Source organism: Rattus norvegicus, chromosome 4 (assembly GCF_036323735.1).
Source record: "Rattus norvegicus strain BN/NHsdMcwi chromosome 4, GRCr8, whole genome shotgun sequence".
Taxonomy (NCBI): Eukaryota; Metazoa; Chordata; class Mammalia; order Rodentia; family Muridae; genus Rattus; species Rattus norvegicus.
The window spans coordinates 153,517,346-153,543,708 of NC_086022.1; the positions used below are offsets into that span (position 1 = coordinate 153,517,346).

General features: G+C 47.1%; 1 protein-coding gene across 32 annotated transcripts in view; it reads right to left on the reverse strand.

Moving 5' to 3' along the window:
- The window catches only part of Cacna1c (calcium voltage-gated channel subunit alpha1 C), a 620,764-nt gene that overhangs the window by 86,177 nt on the left and 508,224 nt on the right, over positions 1-26,363 (reverse strand). For 31 of the 32 annotated variants that reach the window (XM_063285506.1, XM_063285499.1, XM_063285512.1 and 28 more), the window contains 7 exons: positions 20,156-20,316; positions 18,382-18,607; positions 8,989-9,196; positions 8,114-8,234; positions 6,149-6,263; positions 5,346-5,466; positions 4,970-5,039 (listed from right to left, as the gene is read on the reverse strand). In XM_063285506.1, coding sequence (XP_063141576.1) covers positions 4,970-5,039; positions 5,346-5,466; positions 6,149-6,263; positions 8,114-8,234; positions 8,989-9,196; positions 18,382-18,607; positions 20,156-20,316 — 1,022 coding nt within the window. Of the gene's footprint in view, positions 1-4,969; positions 5,040-5,345; positions 5,467-6,148; positions 6,264-8,113; positions 8,235-8,988; positions 9,197-18,381; positions 18,608-20,155; positions 20,317-26,363 lie in introns of those variants that run through there. The other variant, XM_063285511.1, reaches the window with a different exon arrangement.

Below are 26,363 nucleotides of genomic sequence, written 5' to 3' on the forward strand. Positions count from 1 at the left end.
TCTCTACCCACAGGACAGATGCCGAGCGTATGAAATCAGTGCTTAGCCTCCTTCTCAGTCTCATCCTTCCCTGATCTGAATCTCTATCACCTCCTGGCTAGCCACTTCAGTGTGGTGACTCTCATTCTCCATGCGCACCCAGAATTCCAGAGTACGATCTTAGAAACAGTGTCTTTGCGGACACAATCAATTATGATTAGTCTGCCGGGCCATCCATCTAACGATAGTTGCGCTTACAAGAAGGTTTCAAGGCTCTCGCAAGTTAGAAGGCCATGTGAATAAAAACAGACAGAGATTAGCATGGTTGGTCTGTAAGGTGAGTACTTCTGGCTACCAGAAGGCATTAGGAAGGGGCAAGCAAAGGTTTGTCATAGAGTGGACAGGATGAGGATGGCTCCCCTAAAACTTGATGTCAGACTTTAAGTGAGGGAGAAGGCATCCAGTGTGTGGTTATTTCTTGGGTCCCAGAAAGCTGCAATGCCATGTGCTTTGGGGTAGGTTAATGCTCTCCATGTTTGAGCATCCCTTCCTTGCCTTCTGTGCAGAGCTGACAGGATGTCAGTGTAGAGACATGGATATAAGAAAGGTGCTTGTAGGGGAAAGGGGAGGGGACTAACAAGGGTGGGAGGGAACCAAAGAGGGTAAAGAGGTGAGACTAACCAGAATGCATTATATATGGATGAAACTGTCAAGGAATAACTTTAATAAAAATATTCCTTATAAGATTAACAAATTATACTTAAAACTAAAAAAAAAAACTCAAAAGACAAAAACCAAACCAACCAAAGAAAAGACAACCCTCCTCAAAACAAAACAAAACAAAACAAACAAAACAAAACAAAACAAAACACCCCAACCAACCAATCAACCAAATGACCAAAAAGACCCAAACCCCTCTCTGAATTCAGGAGGCAGGGGAGGGTGATCTCTGGTTGAGTTTAAGGCCAGCCTGGTCTGCAGTGTCAGCTAGAATTCTTTAGTAGGACTTTGTCTCACAAACAAAAAGCAGAAAACATAAACAAAAATTTCATAAAAATTCTGGCCAACTAAACAAACATCCAAAATCAAACAAAACCCCACCATATTTTCCCAGAAAATGTGCTTCAGAGAGTAGCCTTCATCCCAGGGCCCTGAGTGCTTGGGCTTCAAGCAGTGACTTCTCACCCATCCCTCCGTCCTGTCTCCCAAGTTCTGGTGCGAAATGCTTGTGTTATGACATCTGTTTATATGGTGCCCATGAGGTCTGCGTATGGTAGAACCAGAGCTTTGTGATTATAGACAAGCATTCTACCTGCTGAGCCACACCACCAGCCCTTTGTTTTGGTAATGTCGAATCCTCCATACTTTCGTAAGCAACATAACCACAGACTCCCACCTTTGACCTATGTTGCCTTGCCAAAGGCCCGTGCTACCCCTTCAGATGGCCACAGACTTCGGCCTCTGACTCTGTGAATGAGTCAGGCTTTCCTACTTACAGAGTACACTATCTCTGGTGTTTCCTCAATGACAGAAAGCTGACCATCAGGAAAATTAAAGGGATGCAAGGACCAAGAAAAATGAAGGCAAATGTCAACACTCTATCAGCCTAGAACAATACAGCTCAAAATCACTGTCACAGACTAGGAGCTCTGCCATGGCCCTTGACGTGCAGAAGTTTGTGGTGGGGGCTTCAAGCTTGGCTGCAGCTGGGAATGTCTGTGAAAAGATTCTAGTTCATATTGTCCCCAGCTCCCCAACTGTACATGGGGCTGCAACCCACGGGCCACAGCAGGTTGTGATGGGCCCTTCTTGGGGCCAAAAGTGGTGTGTTCTCTTGCTGTAATTTTATTTAAACTTTAAAAAATATACACAGGGGTAGAGAGACTTGTAGAGTAGCTCTCTCTGTCTGTCTGTCTGCTCTCATCATTTCTTACCATTTGCCTGATCTCCCAGTTTTATTTATCCTTTCTGCTGTCACTTTAGGAGATTGCTGAAGTGTTTGTAAAGCAACTTCTAAATACTTCAGACTCTAGACACAAACACTGTAGTATTTTCGAAACAGAATCGCCACATTTTTACACTAACATGATTAACCAAAACCTACTTAAAATAATTTAGCTCCTAGTCCACATTCTCCCCATTATCTCAAAAACTTCACTTTAACATAGAAATTGTTTATTGAAGACCTAGACGACATCTTTCCATTACGTCGAGTCATTGTTTCTAGCAAGTCTTTAATATTCCATGCAGCCTTCCACATAAACCCTTGAGGGTTTTAAGGCATCAAACTCTGGACACACCCTGCTCTTCATTATATGTGAGGCCACACTCACCAAATCCCACTTCCCCTGCAGGAAGAAGGGAAGGTGGGTGGGTGGAGGAGAAAGGGAGCTTCCAGGGAAGAGGCCTATTACACTCTTGGAGGCCCAGTAGGAAACCAGTGGAGGCAGAGCAACATGGACTCATAGCTTTGCTTTAAAAAAAAAACGTGATTCTCCACCACCTCCCTGGGTTTCCAGCCCAAAGCGGCCTGACCTTTGGAGAAGAAAGGTCATTCAAATCCACAGTCATTTGCTGTCTGTTGACTTCAAGCTCAGAGTTGGTGACAGATTGTCAGCTCGAGGAAGCAAGCCTAAGGCTTATGCCAGGATGGGGCTTCCAGAAGCTGGGAATGTGTATGGTGAAGGAGAGCCAGGACCTCCGACCTCAAAACCCTCCAAAAGGAGACAGCCTGTCAGTCACGAGTCAGACAGAGGCACAGCATGTAGTCAGCAAGAGTTCCTTTTGCAATGAGAGACCTGAAAGCATTTTATGGAGCCACAAATGGGACATCTGTGATGGCAGCTGTCCTCATAGTGAGCAATGCCTCCTGGGTAATGACAAGATGGATTTCGGATTGACTATTATTAGGTGAGCATAATGCAGCAGCATATGCTATACTAATCAAATACGCAAGTTGACAGCAATAGCAATACACACGGTGCACTGAGACCTTAAAACACAATGGTGGCTTGGGAGCGCAGCTTCTTCTTCTTCTTCTTTTTTTTTTTTTGGTTCTTTTTTTTTTTTTTCCGGAGCTGGGGACAGAACCCAGGGCCTTGCGCTTCCTAGGTAAGCGCTCTACCGCTGAGCTAAATCCCCAGCCCCGGGAGCGCAGCTTCTTAAGCTGTGGGTCATGACCCCATAAGGGGTATCGTAAATAAATGTGGGGGTTATAAAAACTTTGCCCGTAGTGAACGGTTTATGAATGTGCAGTTGCCAGGATAGAGTTCAAAAGCAAAGGTGAGACATGAGACAAGTCGGAGAGGCTCTGAAGCACTTACTCACGTGTTACACAGCTTCACCGTGGCCTAGGTTCTAACGCCTAGCGTGCGCTTCCACTGTGCGTGCCACCAACCCATGCTATGCTAGCAAGGACCACCTGAGACACTGCGACTCAGATTTAAAGCCACTGCCAACTGTAAGGTACACACAGAATCTTCTGCAGTTGTTGAATCATAATGGTTCAGTTGTGGGAAACAGGTAAAATTTTACTATTGTTGTTCCTTTATTGTAAGGATCAAATTATCCTCGAATCTTCATGTGTTAGAATACTAGATTTTAAGAATTGCTGATCGAGTCACTGACTGGTGTCATTAAAAAATTATGAAATGAACTTTGGTTTGGGATTAGGATGACATTTCTAACAATTTCTATATCTGGCCCTAAGCACAGGCCTATTGTTTTATACTAAGTTTTATATGGAATTGTATTATCACTGGCAATTTAAAATAAAATATTGATCAATTGTGAGAAATATTGAAGATGCTCTGTGTCCTGCAGCTTGGAATATTCAGCCAAATTTGTTTCTTTATATAAAAATGAGTCTATTGATCTCTTTAGTATGAAAATTTGCATTAGTCTTTAATAGCTGGTAAAATTATATGTATACGGGAGAATTGTTTTATGATAGTTCTTCATGAAATTTATTACTATTAGAACATATTTAATTTGTATTTTATATACCTATATACTTGAAGTTGCATAAAATTTCCTTGGGTATGGCTGAAAAGATAGCTCAGAGGTTATGAGCACTAGGTCTAAGTGGACCCAGGCTCAAGTCCCATTAGACACATGGTGGCTCACAACCATTTATAATCCCGGTTCCAAAGGGATTCAATGCCTTCTATGGCCTTTGTGGGCACCACGCACGCACACGGTGTATAGATATTCATGCAGGCAAAACACCAGTACACATAAAAAATAAAAATATTTTTTTAACAAAAATTTTTTTTGAGTGAAAAGAGAACACAAGTGGAAAACGTGACGACCCTTTTAGGGTGGAAGAAGCTGAGGGGCAGATCATACTCACACTCCTCACACTCACCACACTCACACTCACACTCACACTCACGCGGACAGAATGAGTTCTACCGCCCACAGTGGACGGGGATGAGCCTGGAGTTCACAGTAGCCTGGTACTTATTTTATGAAGAACTAGGTAAGAGATGTTCAAAGTCTCCAAAAATAGGGATATAGAAATGTTAATTACCTGATTCGATCAGTGTATATCATACGTGGATAAGTATATCTCTTTGCACTCCAAAGAGATGTGCAATTATCACAGGCTAATAAATATTTTAAATATGTTAACCATGATGGAAATGTTAGCTACCCCAATTCCACACGGCCCACACACTGAATTAGCACTGATGGGGGAACTAAACCTCTTAAAAAACCATTAAAACAGCAATTTAAAAAAGAATAAGTCAAAGTAATTATAATTTTAAAAGCCTTCTTCAAATGTGGTATTGTCTCTCTTAATATGATTATGAGAAAACCAGGAAGAGCCTTTCCCTCAGATGGCAGCCGGTAATACTGAAGTCCAGATGTGAGATGCTTCGTGGTGAAGGGGCTGGGAGGGGAACTAGCCCCATGATCCTCAGTGCTTGGCCACTCCCCCACAGCTGAGTCTGTACCCGAAGTCTCAGGGTCAGAAGTATAAAGGTACCTGCAGTGTCTGGGTTGGAGTGGGGACTCTTGTCCTCATTTTCACTGGGCTGGAGGTCATCCATGTTGATCTAAGCAACCAAGGGAGGAAGAAGAATTCAGTTAGATGTGTGCCAGGGATCTTGAGCTGAGAGGAGCCTTGGAATGACATCATAGCTCAGGGCTGAGCTAAAAAAATGTGCACCTTTGTCCCTGAACCTGGTAGCAACACTCAGAGCACCAGGAAAGGCTGAGGGTTTACCAGTGTTTTCTTTCCTTTCACTTCTGCCTGTCACCCTCTTCTCCCCTCACCCGTTCCTTCTTTCCTTCAGGTAAAGGACAAGGAAGACCCTCCCTGACTTTGCGATGGCCCCTGAACTCCTCAGTAAGCCCCTCACCTTGGTAGTGGGTGGGGATTCTCCATCTGCTGTAATGGACTTCAGCTCAATTTTCTCCTCTTTGCTCTCCTCTACTGCTGGTTTCTCCATCACCTCCTGTTTCTTTTCTGGGCTGGCAGTCCTGGCCGGTCAGCAGGGAAAAAACCCAGAAAGGAATGTTTACTGGAATGACAGTGGACAGTGCAGCTAGGAGCTGCTTTGTGGGCTTCTAGGGGCAGCAAGATCAGCTCTGGGCCCGTGTTATCTTTTCTCTAGGACACATCTGACTTGCAGCTCCACCGTAAGCTCCACAGGTTAAGCTCTGGTTATCTGGCACACATCTGACCTCATCCAGAGCCTTGGCTGTTCACCCATTAAATCAGAGGATTCTGGGTCTTACTTACGATTGAGTCCTAAAGGCCCTCTGCTCAGTGTCCAGCAGAGACATGGCATATGACTGCCCTTGCTAGATAATTATGGGATGGAATATAGAACCTTATTTTTGTCTTCCTAGGACCCCAATAGTACAAAAGGATCTATTTCTGAAAGCATCGTTTTCTGAGATGGAGTTGGGTTTTCTTCTGAAGGTGGCTTTCCCTTCTCTCCTTGTGTTCCCATGGCTTCTCTTCCCAAATAATTGCTCCTCACTTCCTGCACTGGTGGGGGAAATGCACCACCTCTGCAGAGACTACAGAGCAATGTCTAGGAGCCGTAGGAGAAGTCAAATTCCTGCAGGAACCTCGCTCAGCCAGGATGCCCACCAGAGGAGCACCAGCCCTTTCTCCCAAACCAGTGGGGATGGCATTCTAAGCTTAGAGGGTTACCTGGCCAGCTTCTTTCTCTCCTTCTCTTCTTCTTCCTCTTTTTGGGCAGAGGTCAGGCTCTCCGCATCAGCCAGGTTGTCCACCGCAATGGCCAAGAACACATTCAGTAGGATATCTGTTTGTGTCCACTCTTAAAGAAAACGACCCTTGGTTTTGGGAAGCATGAAGGGCACGGGGGTTGGGGAGAGTATACGCATGCAGAAATAAGAGTTGCCCAGGACAGGCCGATTCTCCTCTTTCCCGACCATCCTGCTTACTATTTGGAGTTTTCTAAGTGGCTGAGACAAGGCTGGCTTGGTGGATGGGAGAAGGGTAGGTCTGAAGTACCAGCCCTGCCTCGTGCTTCTATTGCTAGACTTCGTTGTTTGTTTTTACCACTGAAGTACCTGTCTCTGACTGACATTACAGGCAGCACCATCTCTGGGAGACTGCTCTTAAGACTTGTTTGTTCACCAGAACAGGGCACCAAAGAGATGGCTTAGAACCTCTGTCAGCTTTTATTGTGAACCCATGCATACAACACCCCCTAGAGAGTCTGACTAGAGTTGGCCAGCCTTGAGACTTCTTCACTTAAGCAGTCATCTGCCCGTCTCTCCCACCTTGTCAAGTCCTGCTTTTTCACCAATAGAAACACTATGGGCCAGAGAACCGCAAAGAGGGGATAGCTGGAAAGGTCTTAGGTCATTAAACCCCACACCCAGCCCAGGGCATTCATAAAGTCACATCTCTTCCTACGCAGAGCTAAAACTCCACAGAAGAGGGCTTCGCTCTAGAAGACTACTGGTCCTTGACCCTTGACCTTGGAGCATAGGAGGGGCATGCGGTGCACTATCCCAGCCTCTTAGTGAGGCTGTGTAAGCAGCACTTCCTGTCAGCCTGTGGCAAGTTCAGATAAGGGTGTCAGAATGCTTAGAGCAAGAAGTGTTCAGATTTCAATTTATTTTTCAAATTTTGAAATAAATCATGATGGGATTTATCTTGAGCACAGGGCCTAAAGTACATTTGATTTATATACACATCTGATTTATAGACATCTGATTTAAATACATCTTTTACGCAGACTCTGACATCTACTTCATAAAAAACCTCTAATAATTTTGTCTATGAAGTGCTCTTGTGGATTTCTACCTAATGCAACCTACAGGCTCTTCAGAGGGTCCAGATATTGCATTGTTGGATAGGGATGGCCCAGCCTGTCTCACACGGTGGACACACCGAGGAGGAAGGCCTTTGGTGTGCTAGAGGTCACCCAGAGGATAGAATGCCAATTTTGCCTGCAGGTGGCATAGTGTTCTTGATTTCTGAAGTTCAGAAACTGAGAACTTAACTCAAATTTCAGGCTAGAGTGTTTCCATTTTATCACCCAGCTCCGGACTCCACTCTCACAGGCTCAGACAGTGGGAGAGGAGAAACAAACAAGGGCGAGAGGCCCTGGGGTCCTGTCCCCGACTCAGACAGGGAAGGAGCTATCAGGTCCCCTTGGTAACTTGTGCAGCATGGCCTATGACTTCAGCGCTGAGAACAGCTTCACAGGGAGGGAACTGATGAACGCACAGGGTGGAGGTCTGAGTAGATTCAATAGCTCCAGAGTGAGCAGGGCACATACCTCCAGGCGTATTTCATCCTAGCCAGAGAAAGTTTGGCTGCACAGATCACAGTGCCTGGGGGCCTCATTCACTTAGACTATGAGCAGAACACACTTCCTAGAGAGGGGTGACCCAGTTCAGAACTGTGTGGTGCACTGTCTCCTGTGTCCCAGCTGCAGCCTGCACCCAGACCCACACCACTGCTGAAGTGATCCTAGGCCAGGCCACACTTCCTTCCAAGAGCGGTCTTGCCTAGCTAGTCTATGGTTGGGCAGCCACAGCACAGAGCCCCAACCAGGGCCTTGGAGCACGCGCATGGCACTGTGCTAAAGGCCGAGAGGGGCAGCAGGGTTGGGGCAGCATCAGCACCAAAGGATACAATTTCCACAGATGAAGAGGATGATGAAGTAAATACAGACTAACATCCCTGGAAAAGAGGGGCCGCCATAAGCCATGATCCCATCATACATCACCGAATTCCAGTCCTCCCCGGTCAGGATCTGAATGACACATTCCCACCAATAAGGGACACAGCGTTAGACCAACAGCAAAGCCCCAAACTCCCCTGCCCTACCCTTCCTGCCCTGTCCCACTGTCTTAACAGAAACGTCCCAAGTCTCCTTTCCACATTTTGTCCTTGTTCTGGCTCCCAATTATTCTTAAGAACTACAACCCACAAAGTGCAGGGCCACTAGCAAATGGAAAGGCTCTGTGGTCAACACAGTATGCTGTTCTTTACAGAGGGTAAAAGAGATGGCCCTTACTAGTTCCCTGGGTGGCACTATCAGGTGATTGCGATCTTGAGGACACTGACAGGCCACACCCAAGACTATTAAACAGAATCTTTAGGTGCCATTGTTAAGATTTTAGCAATATACACACACTATTCCCTCTTACCTACTTTTAAACCCAAATACACACTATTCCAGGTCTGTCGTATGCCAAAGCATTCATGAAAGTATGGCTTTGGACCAGCCCTAATTCTTCCAGCGGCAAGGACATGGCTGATGTGGCTTATGGGTACCACGGCCACACAAACATTTGTAAACGGATCGATTAGAGGTTGTTTTGTTTTAGTCCACCCACATAGCTCCATGGAGGGCTGAGGGACAAGACGTGACAGAAACGCCCTCCATGGCTATTCTAGGCTGGCATTACGCCCTCCACGCCCCGCCCTTTCAAGGCTTCCTCTTGCCCACCTCTGACTTCACCACTGAGCCACCCTCCCAGTGAAAATGGCAGTGGAATTCATACCTGAAACACAGTGAGGAGAGACTGTGGGAAGTTATCAAACGTGCTCCTACGGGTCTGCATCTCATCAAAGTTGAACTTTCCACCAAACAGCTGCATCCCCAGGAGGGAGAAGATGATGATGAAGAGGAAGAGGAGTAGCAGCAGGGAGGCGATGGAGCGCACTGAGTTCAGCAAGGACGCCACGAGGTTGCTCAGGGAGTTCCAGTACCTGCAGGCAGACAGGGCGTTCAGCTGCCTCTCCTCTGCTGCTTTCCACCACCCCTCACCCGTGGGCCCCTGCCAGTCCCTGCGAGCTCCAGGTTCTGGGGTCAGGTAGTGGTGTGAACCGGACTCTTGGTTGGGGTGTGGAGATGTAAGTTTAGCATTAGTAAGAGGCTACAACAATAAGGAGAGAGGGCCTCAGGGCCCCTCTGCCAACTGTTGATGCCCTTGGACAAGTCATTAGTTCTTCCCCATTTCCTGCCTTCCTATCTGAAAAAGACAAACCAGAACAAAGCAACTGAAGATAACAGGAGCGTGAACAGCACTGGGTAGCCTGGAAAATAGTAGCCCCTCCCTCTCCTTAAAGCAGCACTCAGTAGCCTGTTTGGCACACGGCTGATTTAAGTTTGTAATTACCATGAACACTTCTGGTTTTTAATAAATTCCTCTCCTCAAGAACGAGCAGATTCCAGCAGCAGGTACCTGGGTAGGTAGGAAGAGTACTGCTCAAGGTAAAGAGAGTGGGTGGAGCTTAGTGATGGCGCCAACTTCCCTGTCACTATGGTTAGTTTTTGAAAAGTCCTTCCTTTGGAAACTTTGACCCTGTGTCTGGGCCTAGATATGTTTAGTTTTAGTAAGAGCCCACAGGATTCTGATAATTCTCGATTGCTACTAATCCATCACTTCATTGGGGACAATGAAGCCCTCTATGGAATCTGTAGGGTTCATAGATCGATGATCACAGGGAGTAAGGACTTTTTCCGAGGGTCCACCAGAGTTACATCTGCTGGTAGATGAGCTCCCTATCGGTAACCCAGATTTTTTTTTTTGGTTCTTTTTTTTTTTTTTCTCGGAGCTGGGGACCGAACCCAGGGCCTTGTGCTTCCTAGGTAAGCGCTCTACCACTGAGCTAAATCCCCAGCCCCGGTAACCCAGATTTTTGATTCCATTTCACATGACCATGGAATTACTGAGTCTTCTTAACCGTGTCAATTGCTACAAAGTAACCCTTGGTTTTTGTTTTCTTGCACAATTTGGGAGTAAACAACAGAGATAAAACCAATAGAATGGCGTACAGGGCTGTACACTCGCTCCCTGGCTCTGATGTATCTGACTCTATGGTACTGTCTTAAGATACCAGTTCTGTTACAGTAAGGATGAACTAAGTTTTATCCTAACCCATAAACTCATCCCTTGTTTTGAATCAGATTACAGGATCCAATTGGCTTGTCTATTCCTTCAGACCATCTTCCTACCATCAAATCACCTCCAAAATTGAGCTGTATGTGACCATGATGTTTCCCTCACTTTCCTCTGTCTCACGGCACCTTGGAGCCAGTCCTTATATGCTAGGATTGGGTTGCTCTGAACACTCTGATGTGTGATAGGCTCCCTGGAGTCCCTGTAGGCCAGAGTTAGTGTTCATATTCTTAATGGGAGAAGTTAAGAAGGTTTGGAAGACCTTTCCTGATTACACTGAAACAGCTTCTCCAAGCCCGTTGGTGATCAAAGGCTGCGCAGAGGTTCGCCAAGTCCTAAATGCTTCTTCTTGTCCCAGAGGAAGCATGAGGTCACACACACTCTCTGACCCTGGGGACTGGGTGATTCTCAAGCACTCAGTGAGGTGCTTGTCAATAACCAGTTTTAGAAACCAGCAACTTCAGAGCGCATTAACTGTCCAGCTACACAGAGAGGAGAGTGTCTGCACGTAGGCGGAGTTAGACAGCCACAGAAAGTCAGAGTCTTAGCCTCCATGAAGTACACGGCAGTGAGGGAAACTACATACGGGGCTTGAACTGAGGTTCAGCTCTATCTGGGAACCATGGGGGAGATTTAGGGGTGTCAGTCAAAAATGTTCCTGACTCCAGAATACCACAGAGACTGGGGGAAAAGGCAGAAGAAACAAGGCAGGACAGAGAACAGTTCCTGACCCAGGGTCTCCTGAGGCCTGAAGCTCTAGGGAAGGTGGAACCTATGGTAGAGGATTGGAGCACGGGGTAAAGCAGAGCTCACTTGAGAGCCTGGGGCTGGCCAAGGGCAAGCACTAGCTAGAGTGACAACCTTCCTGAATCCTCTACTCCGCCCTGCATCCCCGACCCTAGGAGCTCTCACGGGAAGTCTAGCTTCAGGTTGAGGAAGGTGCACCACATCATGAGCTGTGATGTTTCCTGCCTATGCTCATTTCCCTGTCAGGAAATAAGAGCAGTGGGGTTGACCTGCACGACCTGCACGCCTTACCTCACAGCACATGCAAATCCCAAGGTTCTGTCTTCACAACAAACCTTGGCCACCTTCCCCTGCCTCCATCACCTAGGCCTAGCCACCAGGCTCTCGCACTGGGGCTTCTGGGATAGCCTCCTACCATCTTGCTCTGCTGTATCTCTGGCTTCTCATAGTTCATCCACAGTGGAGCAGCCAAGAGTCCTCTTACAGTGGGAGCCACATCCAGCCCCCATGGGGGCTCCTACCTAGTGGGAAAGCCTGAACCCTCATGACCTGCGGCCTGGCTCCTACTCTCTTCCTTCCTTTTTCACTCCAGCCATATGAGCCTTACTTTTACTTCCCGTTTCCAGATACTCTGCTGAACCGGTCCTTATTTCTACCAATGGCTACCCAGTTCTCACTCTGAAGATGGTAGGGGGTGCTTCCTTTAGGTCCTTGCCTCTGATCTCAGGGCAAGCTTCCCTGATCGCTACTTTAGCCCCTTGTTCTACATTAGCCCTTAGCATTTATTATTATTGTGTGTTTATGGTGTGTGTGTGTGTGTGTGTGTGTGTGCGCGCGCGCGCACGCACGTGCGCGCACGCATCACAGTGTAGGTCTGAGGACAATCTTTTGGATCATCCTGTCCTACCTCTGCATGGGTTCTGGGATTGAACTCATGCTATCAGGCTTACACAGCAAGCACTCGATGAACAGCGGCTCCCCTAGTTTTAAAAGAAACATCACCACCAGAAAAATATCTATTTCTTTGCTTAGCGTTTCTTTTCCCCTCCTAGAACTGAGGTCCATGGGGAAGAGTCAGGGAGTCACATATGCTATTTGGTTCCCTAATTCTCCCCTTTTTTAAAAACAATTTTCATTTATTTATTTTCTTTTTATTAATGAATTTATTTATTCACTTTACATCCCAGTATCAGACCCCTGTCCTCCCCTTCCACAGAATCTCCTCCCATTCCTCCACCCCTGGGTCTGGGTCCCCTTCCTCCACATCAAGTCGTAGCAGGACTAGGCACATCCTCTTCTACCGAGGGCGGCCCAGCTAGTGGAATGGGATCCACAGGGAGGCAACAGAGTCAGGGACAGCCCATGCTTCAGTTGTTGGGGGACCATGAAGACCATGTGCAGGGGACCTATGTTCAGCCCATGCCTGCTCTTGTGTTGGTCATTCAGTCTGCGGGAGCCGCTAAGGGTCCAGGTGAGTGGACTCTTTGTCTTTCTGTGGAGTCCCTGTCCTCTTCCAGTCCCTCAGTCTTTTCCCTCACTCTTCCACAAGATTCCTGGAATTCCATCTAATGTTTGGCTGTGGGTCTCTGTTTCTGTTTCCTTTAGCTGCTGGGTGGAACATCTCAGAGGGAAGTCATGCGCCTGTCAGCAAGCATAATGGAGCACCGTTAACAGTGTCACGATTGATTTTTGCCTATGGAGTAAGTCTCAATTTGGGCCAGTCATCTCTTCACCGTGCTTGGCCCACAGGAGGTGATCAATGAGCTTTTTGTTGAATGAATGAATTTTACTATAAATGTAACACATTTGTAGTTACCTGAGGGACAGGCAGTGAGCCTCACAGGCACGTGTTTGACTCTGTATACATGTTCTGAGATGGGAGCAGGGGTGAGGGTAGAAGGGCATGAAGTTGGGAGGGGCAAAGGTTGGGAAGTGAATCTAGGATGACTTAGGGAGAGGGGTGGGAGGTAATTATGGTCCAAATGCATTTGATTATGTAAGAAATTCTCAAGGAATTAATAAAATATTATATTAAAATAACATTAAGATGTGATTAATAAAAGAACACAAGTGTGGGTCTGAGGTGAGGGATCTGGCTGTCTGAGGCCAGCATGTCAGGGCTGACAGTGGGGCACAGGGTGGGGAGTTCACTATGGAATCCAGTGATCTGTACGTATTCTGTCAGCAGTTTTGGCAATGCGGGGTGACTGGCCTCAGCCCTGCAAACTCTCTTGATCCATCTCTCAAGGTCATTACTGCTGAGCACAGGACTACAGCCCTTTCCCAAGAGTCACTGTCCCTTTCAGGAAGCTGGCTCGTGACAAGCCAGAAGGTTTAGTGACACATCAGCTGTTATCTTAACTGCTCAACACCGTGAACTACAGACTCACGCACCAGTCGCAGACCTCAGAGAAAACCTGGGAGACTTACGCATCTGTGGACAGAACAGTGGCCCAGACAGAGTCCACGCACAGCACAGCTGGGACCGCCCAGTTCTGATACATCTGTGTATCTCAGGCTGCACCACCCTTTCTAGTGTGTGTCTCTGTCTACTTGTTCCTATCCCCCCTCCCCGCCCCCTGTTTGCTCCTCAACTGTGGTACACTCAAGGGAGTCTGACCTGGTCCAGTTCCCTTCTATCTAAATCCTCCCCATGTCTCTCCTTTTTGCCTCGCCAGCCTTCTTCAGATTTTTCACTCAATGATCTTCTGTTACCTTTTCCCTCGGCCTCCTGGGTTGAATCACAACCCTCTGTTCAGGGACGCTCTGTCCCATCTCGTTCCCCTCTGTACATCTGTTTTGGGATTTGGAGCTCTGGAGAGTTCTCTTTCCTCTTCTATAATGATCTGAGACTTTCTAGAACCTTTCAGTTCAGACATCTTTTGCGTCAAAGAGCTCAGGACGGCCGCTTGCCTGTCACTGTGGTGTCAAACAATCCTTGAGCTTGCTATAGATAAACAGTGTCGGAAACAAGGGCAGTAGCTTCTGAGGTGGCTTTGCAGAGCTCCACCCTACTCCTCCGTCTGTTCCAGAGGGGGCCACCACTACACAGGTACCCCTCCAGAACACTCCAACACTGGGACGTGGAAACGTTCTCTTGGTCTTGGGGACAAGTTACCTATTGCTAGGAGGGTTTATAAGCGGAATTCCCCACAGTAGGTTTGTGTATGATTGCGCCTTGTGATGGAGAGAGCGGAAGAAGGGGTGAGAATCCAGTAAGATAGTATGGGGGCCAGAATACACACAGTGAGCAAACACAACCGCTCTCTTTCCTCTCTTAGGACCTCAGCAGCGGGTGTCCTTGGACCAAAACCGCAGTGATCATGACCCCGGTCCTTGAGGATGCGGCAGATTCTGGAGGTACTTGTGTGACAGGTGTAGGAAGTGTGGTCCATCGCAAGGAGCTGTAAAGAATTCTAGGCTGTCTTGGTCAGGGGCTAGGACAGTTCGGGCTGAAGGTATAACTCCTGCTAGTAGTGTCCTCTGTCCTCTCCATTGAGTCAAGCTGCCAAGAGCGCCTGGTCTTGACCTTGAGATGGCTTTAAGAAGGCGAGCTTCTTTGAACTTCTATATCAGACTTGCTCAGCATTACGTAACTGGTCCCTAAAATCATGAACTTGTCAGGGTTGAGAGGGGGCATGTTCAAATAATCCTCATGCATCTTCTTAAGCTCCTCTAGGTGACAGTTATCACTCCTGGGAGTAACTTCCTTCCTGCAAAAGACAGCATGTGGCTCTTGGGTCTGAGCTTCTCCTCCATGCACTCTTGCCTGGGAACGTCACAAATGCCATATCATTGTTTGTTGGCGACCTCGAGGGAGGTGAGAAGCTCCACGGGCTTCTCAGCAGAGGGTTTTAGAAGGTAGTAAAGAGAGTTGGGAGGTCGAGCGTGGGAGCCAGACTCTGGGCAAGGACCTGGAGATCTTTAAGGTGTGGAAGACTCGTAAGTGGTACCCACATAGGGTTTCAGGCAGCCCATATGTTGCAGGTTCTCAACCTTCCTAGCGCTGCAACTCTTTAATATAGTTCTTCATGTTGCGGTGACCCCAAACCATAAAATTATTTTCATTGTTACTTCTCAGTGGCAATTTTACTACTGCTATGAATTGTCATTTAAATACTGTTTGGAGATAGAGGTTTGCCAATGGGGTTGTGACCCGCAGGTTGGGAACCAATGTCATATGTGGTCATGGTTTAGGGTGAATGTGTCTTTCTAAGTCAGTCTAATGGTGCATTTGAGAAAGTGGGAGGCAGCTGCAGGGGAGCAGGAGATTACAAGGGTATTTTGGCTTATAACAAACGCAGTAGAAACACTAGCAATAATGGATGCTAACACTCCCTAAGGTACACTGTGTGCCAGATATAACACTGTGTGTTAGCCCCATGCTAACCCTCAGAGCAACTCAGCCTCACAATCACCTAAGAGAGGACTCGAAGATGATCCATTTTACAGATGAGATGAGTGAGGTAAAGAGAGTGAAGTCATTTACCCAAGGTAGCACTGCTAAAGCATTACCCTGTTGGCAACAAAAGGCAGGCCCATGTTTCAGAATATCCTCTGGACTTCAGTGAGCTATTGAGCTGATGGGCTAGGCTGTCTTATAGTCTGAGTCCTGAGACAGGACCTAGAGGACTGTTTTCATGCTGCCTCTTGCTACATGGTTGCCGACTTTGGGTCATGGTTTGCTTTTCCTGGGTCTGATAAACACTATTTTCAACTTTCAAGTTTTCACTGCCTCGTAAATAATTTTGACACATTCCATGTTTGAGATCTGGGCTTTGTCTTTTCAGCTTCCATTAGAAACGGAATCACTGCTAGATATTGTTATAACGTCTTGGAGCAATTGTCTATTGATTCTCTTTTAACTGTTTGGTGTATTCTTTCTGTGAAAATACTGATAAGAAACAACTTTTTAAAATTTGGCTTGACCAGAGGGCATCCTGTAGCCCCCGTGCAAGAGGAGGAACCAACAGTACTTTCAGGCCTCAAAAAGTCCCTAAGCAGAATCATTCCATTGTCTAACAGGTAGTTACTTCAAGTCTCAAACCCTCTGGAAATGTATACATTCAAATGGATGACGGTGAACCATGGTGAGGTAATGAAAGACAGGCTAGTAGTTCAGAGTGCCAATTGCTGGGGAGGCACGTGCGTCCTTTGAGCATGTCTTCATCCAACCTTATACTGGAAATGTGCAGAGCATGGGTGGGATCTGGTCCATGTGATCTCCGGCAAAGCATGGAGATGGAGCACCTGTGTGTGGTCCTTCCATTAAGCAAGTCTATTTCTCCTTCTCACAGCTCTTGGAGAACATCTAACAAAGTCTTGCCACTGGTCACACATTGAAGAACTTTTGTTGTTGTTGTTGTTTTAACAGTGCAGTGTGAGCAGTGGCCGTGGTTCTTGAGCTGTTAGAATCCTCAGGAAGCTCTGCTAAGAGCTCTGCCTCTCAAAATGACCAGAGTCCCTGGCACACACTTGAAGTCTCACAACCTCACTGTCCTCTCCCAATGACATCAATAACACGAGCTGGACTGAAGACCAAGACCTCTGGTCACCAGCACTGAACGTATATGCAAGTGTGTGTCACTGGAGTCTCAACAACAATGTGCATTCAGACTGCTGCCCAGAGAACCACGACGACAGTGACAGCTGGGATGCTTCCTAGGGCCTGGTGACTCATGCAGAGGAACACCCTGTGTGATCGGTGACACATGTGTCCTTGACCTAGAGGCTGCAGTCTCCATCTTCGTTTCCTAACATCCAAGGGACAGGTTTAATGTTCCTATTTCCAAGGGCTGCCTAGAACGCAGACTCCTAAGGGATCTGGGACTTCTCATTGGAGACCCCCTCTGGCAAGCCCTAAGTATGTGTCTGTGAGCTGACCACAGCTTCCTTAATACAACCTCTATTACACTGTCAGCCAGACAGGCATCTCAAAGGCTTTAATAAAATGATGCTCATGGGGTTGGAAGGCCTTCAGATACTTTCCCAGTCAGTTTCATTCTTCAACTAAAGGCGATGGCCGCAACAAGAAAGAATAGAATTCTGCCTTGCAGTGTTGTGGAGGGAGCTGGAGGGTATTACATTACGCCATTCACATGGTACCACATAAACCTTCCTTTCTAAAGCTTGGTGATCTGGTGGATATAGACACCACCTTCACTCCATCCGCTCATTTGGGGGAACTTCTGCTTTCTGGCTCTTGTAAATAATGCCGCTATAGATGCGCGTGCGTGAACATCACTGTAGTGCCGTGGGTAAACACCCACAAGCAGAGTTCCTTGGCCACTCAGTACTTCTGCTCTTGGTTAACTGAGAGCCAGGAGCTGTTTCTCACAGCCGCTACACCGTTCACTGCACACTTCTACCACAAGGCAGTCCATCTTGGCTGTAGAATCATTAAGGGTGCAAACCTCTGGGCATCTCCCTGAGGCTTTTTGCAGAGCTGTTTAAAGGAGCGGGAAGACCTACCTGGGATGTGGGCAGCAGCGTTTACCCAGGGCAGTGAGACAGAGAATACAAAGGAGAAGATGGCCGACAGCAGCCCATCCCTCTACGCTTCCTGCTGATGCACTGTGCCCAGCCATTTGACACTCTGGGTACCACGTCTTCTCACCGGGATGGACTCTGGACTCTGAGCCAAACAACGCCTTCCTTCCTTAAGCTGCTCTTGTCAGCTATTTGGTCGCAGGATTGAGGAAAAGGTAGCTAATACACACCAAGAGAGCCAGAGTCCCAGTTTTCCCTGTCCTCCCCTGTCCTTGCTATCTTGTGGCCTCATTTGGATTTGAATAGCATCTCTAACAATGGGCCTGCCTACAATTTGGGGGTGGGGGTGGGGAGCAATAATGCTGACTAAGTCTTTTTCTTCTTGTCTAGAATCGATAATACCACAGTGTCCAAAAGTCATCTCATGACCCTACACTTGAGTCAACCAACATCAGTGCTGGTCAAGCCAAGGATAGGAGGAGACTGAATCCCACTGCTTTTCCTAAAGCCACTGGGCTGGCTTCTACTAAGCCAGTAGAATAAACATAACCAAGTTGAGCGACAGCAGTTCACAGCCAGGGGGATTTCTGAGAGTCACACCTCCAAAACGAACCACAACTCTGCTTGCTGTAGACCACCAGAGGCTAGACCATTCCAGAGATTGTACCTCTTCCCTTATCCGGCCTCATCCTCCCGGGCCTTCCAGTAGACTTCTCCTAAGTCTCACACCCAACGGGGAAAAGAGGAGCCACATACCTGGTGATCTTGAAAATCCTGAGCAGCCGCACACATCTCAGCACAGAGATGCCCAGGGGCGACATGATCTTCGTCTCCACCAGGATGGTCTCCAGGATGCCCCCGCACACAATGAAACAGTCAAAGCGGTTGAAGAGGGATACAAAGTAGGCCTGCAGACCCAGGCTGTACATCTTCAGGAGCATTTCTGCCGTGAAAAGGGCCAGGAGGGCCTTGTTGGCCGTGTCTGACAGGGGTGGAGAGGGCGTGGGATTCAAGCCAGGAATGAAGAAGATCAAAGAGGAAGGGGGAAAAAAACAGTCACTGTCACAGCTGGAGAAAAAGACCCATCTCTTCGTCCCTCTCTCCCTTCTTCCCATCCACCCTTACTCCTCCTTCCCATGAGACCTCTCCCAGCTTCTTCTGGAAGAAGAATTAAGTCCAATTTCCATCGCCAGGAGCATATGCTGAGCATCTAGTGCTCATCGATGTTTAGCATATGCTGCCTTCCGTAATCCCTGTCAGAATCTGAGAGGCTTGGCACTGTTCGTTTGTTTGTTTGTTTATGTACTTATTTATTTATTTTATTAAACCCAAGCCTTTAGAGATGAGACAGGAGATTCAGAAGGGTCAGTGACCCATCCAAGCCAGTAACCAAAGTTAGGACCCGCCTATCTGTGCTGTATCTTGTTACCCCAAGACTGCCCCCTCCCAGGATCCCCGTGACTGGAGCTATGTCTGCCTCACTCCCAGATGAGATGCTCAGATATGGGTTGTGTGTGTCTTCATAGGGGTTCAGGCAGGACAAGGGCTGTTGTGGTTTGCCCTGAAGTTATCTGTATTTTGATACTAATTCCACTGCCCCAAGGACAGCTGCCCAGTCAGTACTCAGAACTCAGGTGACTTCACCAGAACCACCTCTCCATTGAATTTGTAAAGTTCAGGTGAGAGGCAGGTACAGGATAGAAGGAGGCCTGTCATTGGAGGAGAAGGAAGGATGGGCGGAGAGAAGTTTGAAGGAGGAGGAGGAGACTAGGAGAGAGAAGAGAGAGAGGGGAGAAGCCATGGCAGGTGATGTTAAGATTCTGCTCTGTGTATTTACAGGTTGTTATCAATGTTCTCAAGGGATGGTTGGTACCGGGCTTTGTATGTTTAAGTGGGTAATTATATCTTATCAATTGGGTCAAAGATTATTGTGTTGTGTGTTCTTTTATGTGAGGGTTTGAGTGTAGGAAAGCGTGGGGCTGGGATGTGTTTCCACCAAGATATCTAGCAGATATCTTGGGGCACCGAGGTGTGGACCTAGTGGGGTAAAAGACATCCATTACTTTTTTATTTTTATATTATTACAACAACAAAGGGCCTTAGGTGGCCCCTGGGGACACTCCCTTGTCCAGGCTCTGTTTGATTCTTGCCTTTATCTTCTTATGGCCTGGGTAGAGCTACCTAGGCTCTTGAAGGGCCAGAGGACTTGAAAATCGCTTCTGGGTAGGTGGCTGCTGAGGGTCTGAAATAGCCAGAGAAGCAAAGCTCCTGCCCTGCTACTGATGACTGTGGTGGTGGGGATGGTGAGAGGCAAATCACGTGCTTGAAGGGCCACATCTGTTCATAAGAAGGGCCTGGATTTTAATATGGGGCTTGAAAGCGTCCAGGCTCTTGGATGTTCCAGCATGGCAATGGCCAAGAAGCACCAGTTGGCTGCTTCCCTGCCAAGCTCCCAGCAGCTGTTAGTCCCTCCCCGGGACCCAGAGCGGAGTTAGCAAGAGTGACTAGGACAAAGCCAGGGGCTGCTCACCTTGCACTTCTGTGAGCCAATGAGGCTGGTTGTAGTGTTCGGAGGCAATGGTGAGGGTGTTGAGGAACACCAGGAAGATCACCAGCCAGTAGAAGACATTGGACTTAACTGCGGCACGGCACTTTCTTCTGCAGAATCTATTCCACCGGCGCCAGTAGCGGCTGGAAAAGGCCAAGGAGGGGAAGACAGGTTGGCTGGGAAATCGAAACTTCTGCTCGCCCAAAGCATACCAGGCGACATCTCCCCTGTCACTGGCTTGGCCACACTACACAACCTGGTGTTGGAGTGATCAGGTCTCTACCAAGCTCACTGGGCTCCACTGTTTAGTTAGCTATGTGGTCTTGGGTATATCCATCCTCCAGCTCTAAGCTTCAGTTAGAAACAGAGCAGGGCTAACTTCACAGGCTTCTTGTGAACATGGATAAAATGACATACAAGCCGTTGGCATGACATTGGAGTCGCCCAACATGTGAGATGGTTTTTACTTTCTCAGCTGGGAATACAGTTCTGTGGTAAAGCCAGGCAGGCATAAGCCTTGGTCCTAGTCTCTAGTACTCAAAGAAAAGGGAGTAACAACCATTTTAAGTGTATTTTGAATGCATTATCAGAAATAGTGTGGCAAGTATTGGGAGAAATTAGTCATTGTTCTAGAGGCAGTGACAGAACTAGTAAATGGTTACTATGAATACAGACTTATGTGGGCCTTGGAGGTATTTTAGGAACGCCTCAGGGCTTCTCCAAAGGTCTTTAAGTATCTCTGCTGTCTAAGCGTGTGTTACCAGATCTTGAGGAGGAAACTAATGGCCACTGAGGATGAGCGACCTATCCAATATCCTAGAGAAGCAGAGACAGCCCCCGCACTGGATCCTTATGGCCATACCAAGCAGAAGAGGTTGGTGTGCACCAGAGATTCTTTACTTTCGTGGGGTAGTAGGATCTTCTGAGATTTCAACAAACATTTAGATTTTCTGTTTAGAATGGTGGCTACACTCCTTCTCCCCCACCCCACGCATACACAGAACTAAAGCTCAGCTCTAGTCACATAGCGATCTCCAGCACTCTTGGTCAAGGACTCTGTCGATGGTTTTCAACTACCCAGGAAAGCTTTAACAATCAGCTGGCCACCTCGCCCACGGTACCTCTCCTCAGCATCAGATCAATCTGATTTATACAACCGATTAACTGGGTGCTGGGTACATTCAGATTACCAAAGATAGCACTGGTACTTTTGTAGTTCTCCAGCTTTTTCTAATGTGTAATTATGGTTGAGAACCATCGAGATAGATGATTCAAGGAAACAGTCCCATTTTATGACTCTAGGAGAGAGGGCTTCACTGTTTGTCCCTATACAACACACAGCTATGTTAGGAACTCAGAGGATGATTTATTTAACAGCTGCCTGGAAGGTAGTGGAGGAGTGTGGAGAGTCAAGAGCAGCAATCCAAGAAGAACCTTAGGAAGAACCCCACAATCAGATATTATTCCAGAAAACCAGACAAATACATGGTGAGTTCCTATATCAGACAGCAACACACACATACACACACATGGTGAGCTCCTAGATCAGGGAGGAACAAAGAAGACATTACTCTCCAGCTGTGTGGATTGGGGATAAGGTAAGAAAACTTTATTAGTGGCACAGAGGACACCAAGGACACAGCAGATGTGGAAGCAAAGTCAACGGGAGACTGGAATTCAAGACAGAGAAAGGGCACGGGGCGCCAAAATGGCTGTCTTCTGGTCTGGGAATAGGGTACCTTCTGTTAACTGAAAGCCAGAGAGGGGTGTTCTGGGAAGGGAGGACAGCTGTAAGAAGGGCAGGGGGTGGCTGGGCATGTATACAGAAAGATCATCAGACATGCTGAGTCCCTGCTCAGGTGGGAAAGCAGGCAGGAGCAACTGAGGCAGGCAGAACCTTGGTGAGACTATCACAGGTATCCGCGCTTTACCTGTGATCGTTTCTACTTGTCCCTTTCTAGTCTAGGCCTCTAAGCAAGTAGGTAAGACCCACTTGCAGTAGTAGAGACCTGCAAACCTCAATCTGCGGTGTGTGTGTGTGTGTGTGTGTGTGTGTGTGTGTGTGTGTGTGTGTGTGTGTGTGTGTGTGTGTGTTTTGTCCTGGTCTAGGATACAGAAGTCAGCCTTCTATTTTAGGGCAATAAAATCGAGCCACAGCCCTATACTCTGAATAAGTCTATGACATGAGTCCTCATCTGCAGTCTTCTGGCCAGAGGTAATCATAGAAGCATTTTGTCATTTCTCTGTGGAGCTGTACTGGAGGTATAGCAGGCGAAAAAACAAAATGGCCTTCAGGGTCACAAAGTTCCATTGTAAGCATGCCAGATGTGAGGCACAGGGCTGGCTATATATTCGGTCCCCAAACTCAGCTCTCTATTCCTTAAGGGAGACCTTTTTTTTAAACCTCATTAGCTCTGTGCCAAGGGTGGATTGCAGATTGTATTTTGTGGTCCCAGGGAGCTAGAACTCTATAAGAATGGTTCTCTCCACTTAACCACATTGCCCTTTGGGATAGCTTGGGTCCACCTCTGTCTCCAACACTATAATTCCCCCATTGTCCCATGGAAGAATCCTGTTACCAAGACTTAACTGAATTCTGTAGTGAGAAGGGAAGAGGCAGGGGAAATCTTAGACCTTGAATTCTTCCCTGAGAACTACCAGGGGGATTTACTTGGGTTTAGGGCAGGTAGATTGATCTTCCTGTTCTGGCCAGATACACCCACCGCTGGAGGTCCCAGCTTTGCAGGGGACACTTAGCTTAGCTGGTGCTTTGCAGATTCACTGTGCACAGAAGAGACACCATGCAGTCAGACATTAGTCTGCAAGTGTCCTTCAGGGTGCCTGAAACACATAGCCATGGCCCATGCAAGTGGGAGGATACGGAAACACGGGGAGGGACAAGCGGCTAAAACAGAGTCCCGGGTAGCCATAATGAGAGGTGACCTCTTGTGTTTGCCAGTATTCGAGACTGCACAGTCCCATGTTATCAGGACACACCTCTGCTTCTTCCATGATTATGACTATTAATATTATAGGAGAATAAAAAACATGTTCATTGCAAAGAGATATGTTTTAAAATAGACACCATCCCATACTGTGGAAGCCACGCATCAGTGCCGTGCAGACTACAAAGCAGTCAAGGTTGCTTTTTCCTATATGGGCAGAGACTGACGTGGACTCAGTTCAATGTGGAGGCTCTGACCGAGGCCATTTCTCTCCCATGGGTTGTTGTAAAGTCAGGCCCATCACACGGGTCTAGAACTGCTCTCTGCCTGCTCTGTTAAACGTGGCTGCTCCTGCACAGAGCCCTTCTGGAGAGTCATGTGGATCTGGGCTGTGGCAGGGACCGGAGTAATTACTATCCAGGGAAAGTATTTAAGGGTAATTGTACATCTCCTACTCTTCAAATACAGTTTGGCTTGACAGCTGGCTCCCTGGCAACACGTCCCACTCTATCATAAATGTGATAGTTTATTAGAATGTGTAAATTTATTTGTATGTTTACATATGCACGGAGGATATAGAGATCACATGAGAAAACAGGGAGGAGAAATTTGCCTGCTCTTCAACGTTCTCTTTGCATTGGGCAGAAGTCATTTGCTCCCAGAAATGGGAGAGGGGGAGGGGATGGAAGCGAAAGTGTCGACTGTATGTAATTGTTCTGTACTGCCGTCCTCTGCTCCCTCTCCCTCAGCTCCTTTTCTCTTCATCCCCCACTCCTCGCACAGGGCTTGGCACCCTTTTTAGCAAAACAGAAAACCCTCCCAACCCTAAAGGCTTCCATTTTCTCATCTCCTAGCTCCTGCCCATCTTCAGGGCTCAACCCAAACCCCAACTTCTCTGCAGTGGGCTTTCTACTCTTTTAGCCTCAGCATCCCTGAAGAGCCTGCCTACAATACACCTTTTGTTTATGTAGTCAAGAAACACTTAGTAACATCTACTACGGACAAAGTCTATGGACAAGGCAATATATCAACAGTTAATAGACAGAGTCCTTGTCAGCACCAGGCCCAGCCAGGGCACAGAGCAGAAGGTGCAAATGCTACAGGCTGGGGGACTCAGCAATAGTGTCCCTACATCACATCTTAGGGACCGTGGAAGTATCCAGAGGGCTTCCATTGCCTGGTATTATCAGTTAACATTTAATGTATGGCTCCTGACTCTTCACTGAGACAATGGGACCTACAAGAGGCAGGGCCTATGTCTTTGTTACAGACCCATAGTATTGAGCACAGGTTGTGTGGGTCACAGAGACCTGCCTCAGGTCTAACTCCCCGAATAAGGCAAGGTTTAAAAACCCCCAGCCTTAGCAAATGCTGACAGGCCCGAGCCGTGAAGACAGTGGACAGGGCAGGCTGTCTAGTAGCTGGAGTTACATTTCCATCTTTAGAACTGGAACAAATGGCAGAGAGAAAAAAATCACCAAATTGATTTTGTAGTAGCATGAACATGGGCCTTCAGAGACTGGGGTGCACTTGGGTTTTGTTTGCACCTGGTTGTTTATAGCAGAGGGGACATGCAGCTGAGGTGGGAGGCAGCTCTTGTTGGAGACTAGGTTTGACAGTCCTCACATTTTGGAACCCCGCAAGGTTTGCTCCAAATTCTGCATCGTTTGCTCGGAAAAACTCCAACAGGTCTCTGGATCAATGCTGCAGACTGATCCTTGAATGTAGCCAGTTTTTTTTATTTTCCCTTACATGAAAGTTTGAATTGTCAAAATACCCAAGTATCATCTAATTTTTCCATTCCCTCCCCACAAGCTCTATCCAACTATTCTTTCAGAATTAACCAACTCTGTATCATCCAGTCTTGCACCTAAAATAGGTCCATTTGAAGCTCAAATTCTATTACTGTCATTATTAAATTGTTTCCCCAACTGAGAGAACTATTTGGGAATGTTGATAACTCTGCTGGTATTTTCAACCCATTACCAGTCTCGGCTAATTTATAACTGGTAACCATCAGTATACTGAACAGTCAAGGTTAGGCAGCTGCTTGTGGTATTACTCAGAACTTCTGGGGTCCCCTTGTCTGAGTGGCAGCTGCTAGCAGCATGTGGCCAATCCAAACCACGACATAGAGTAAATATAATGTACATCTAAGTTGCAAAGCCTGAGGCAGAAAGAACACAAGCTATCTCACTAAAAGGAGTTACATTAAGTCATGCTGAAATTACAGTGTTTTCACTACACGGCTTCAAATGAAAAGGTTTCATTTCTTGCTGTTCCTTTGTACTGCTTTGACACGGCCATTAGAATAATTTTCAAACATTGCAGAAACAGGCTCAGTACACCAGGCGGGACCTGATCCGCAGGGCAGCTGAGCTATTCCTGAGCTGTGACTCTGTGCTTCTCTAAACCCCGTCTACCACCCAGGCTTGTCTACAGGTATCAACCACCTGAAAAGACGCCATCTGTGAACGCAAGGTCATTCCTGTGCTTCTCCTGAATTGGAATTACGGGGGCAGGGCACCTACCAACATAAGCAATCAGAGCCCTGTGGCCGGAAGACGCAGAGTAGACGATGCCCCAAGGATCAAAAGAATACAATTGTCAAGGACATAACCTGACGCTATAGAGTTACCCAGTCTAAAAGGAAGGTTTTAGAGTCTGCTGAAAGTTCAGGAGTGTCCACCAAGTATGAGGTCATCTCCACGAGTCTCCAGATTGTGTTTATTCGTTCGTTTACCTAGGACTCCTTCATTTGCATGTAGCAAGAATAGAATTTTGGAAATATTTTCACTGCAATTTTTAACCTCTTTACTATTACCATGTGGGGGCTGTGGAACTGTTCAGAGTAATATATACCTGTCAAATATGACATTTTGTTTGAATGTCTATCAAATCTATTGTCTTATCAAGACCAGATAACCCATCCATCCATCCATCCATCCACCTACCTATCCATCCATCCACCTATCCATCCACCTATATTATTAAATCCTTACTATGCACCAGCTACTTCTCCACGTGAAGGAGACAATGAGGAAAGATTCTTTTGTTTCTAGAGCCCTCTTTCATGTAATAAAAGCCAGCGCTGGCAAATCTGACCCTGGGTTTTTCCACTAAGGAGGCCTTGCTTTGAAAGAGCAAAAGGGCAAAGGAAGCCTGCATTTTCTAGTCCCAGTAGAACATGGGGGAAAAGGATGTGTGTCAAACTGGAGCTGTGTCAAATACTGGAGTCCTCACTT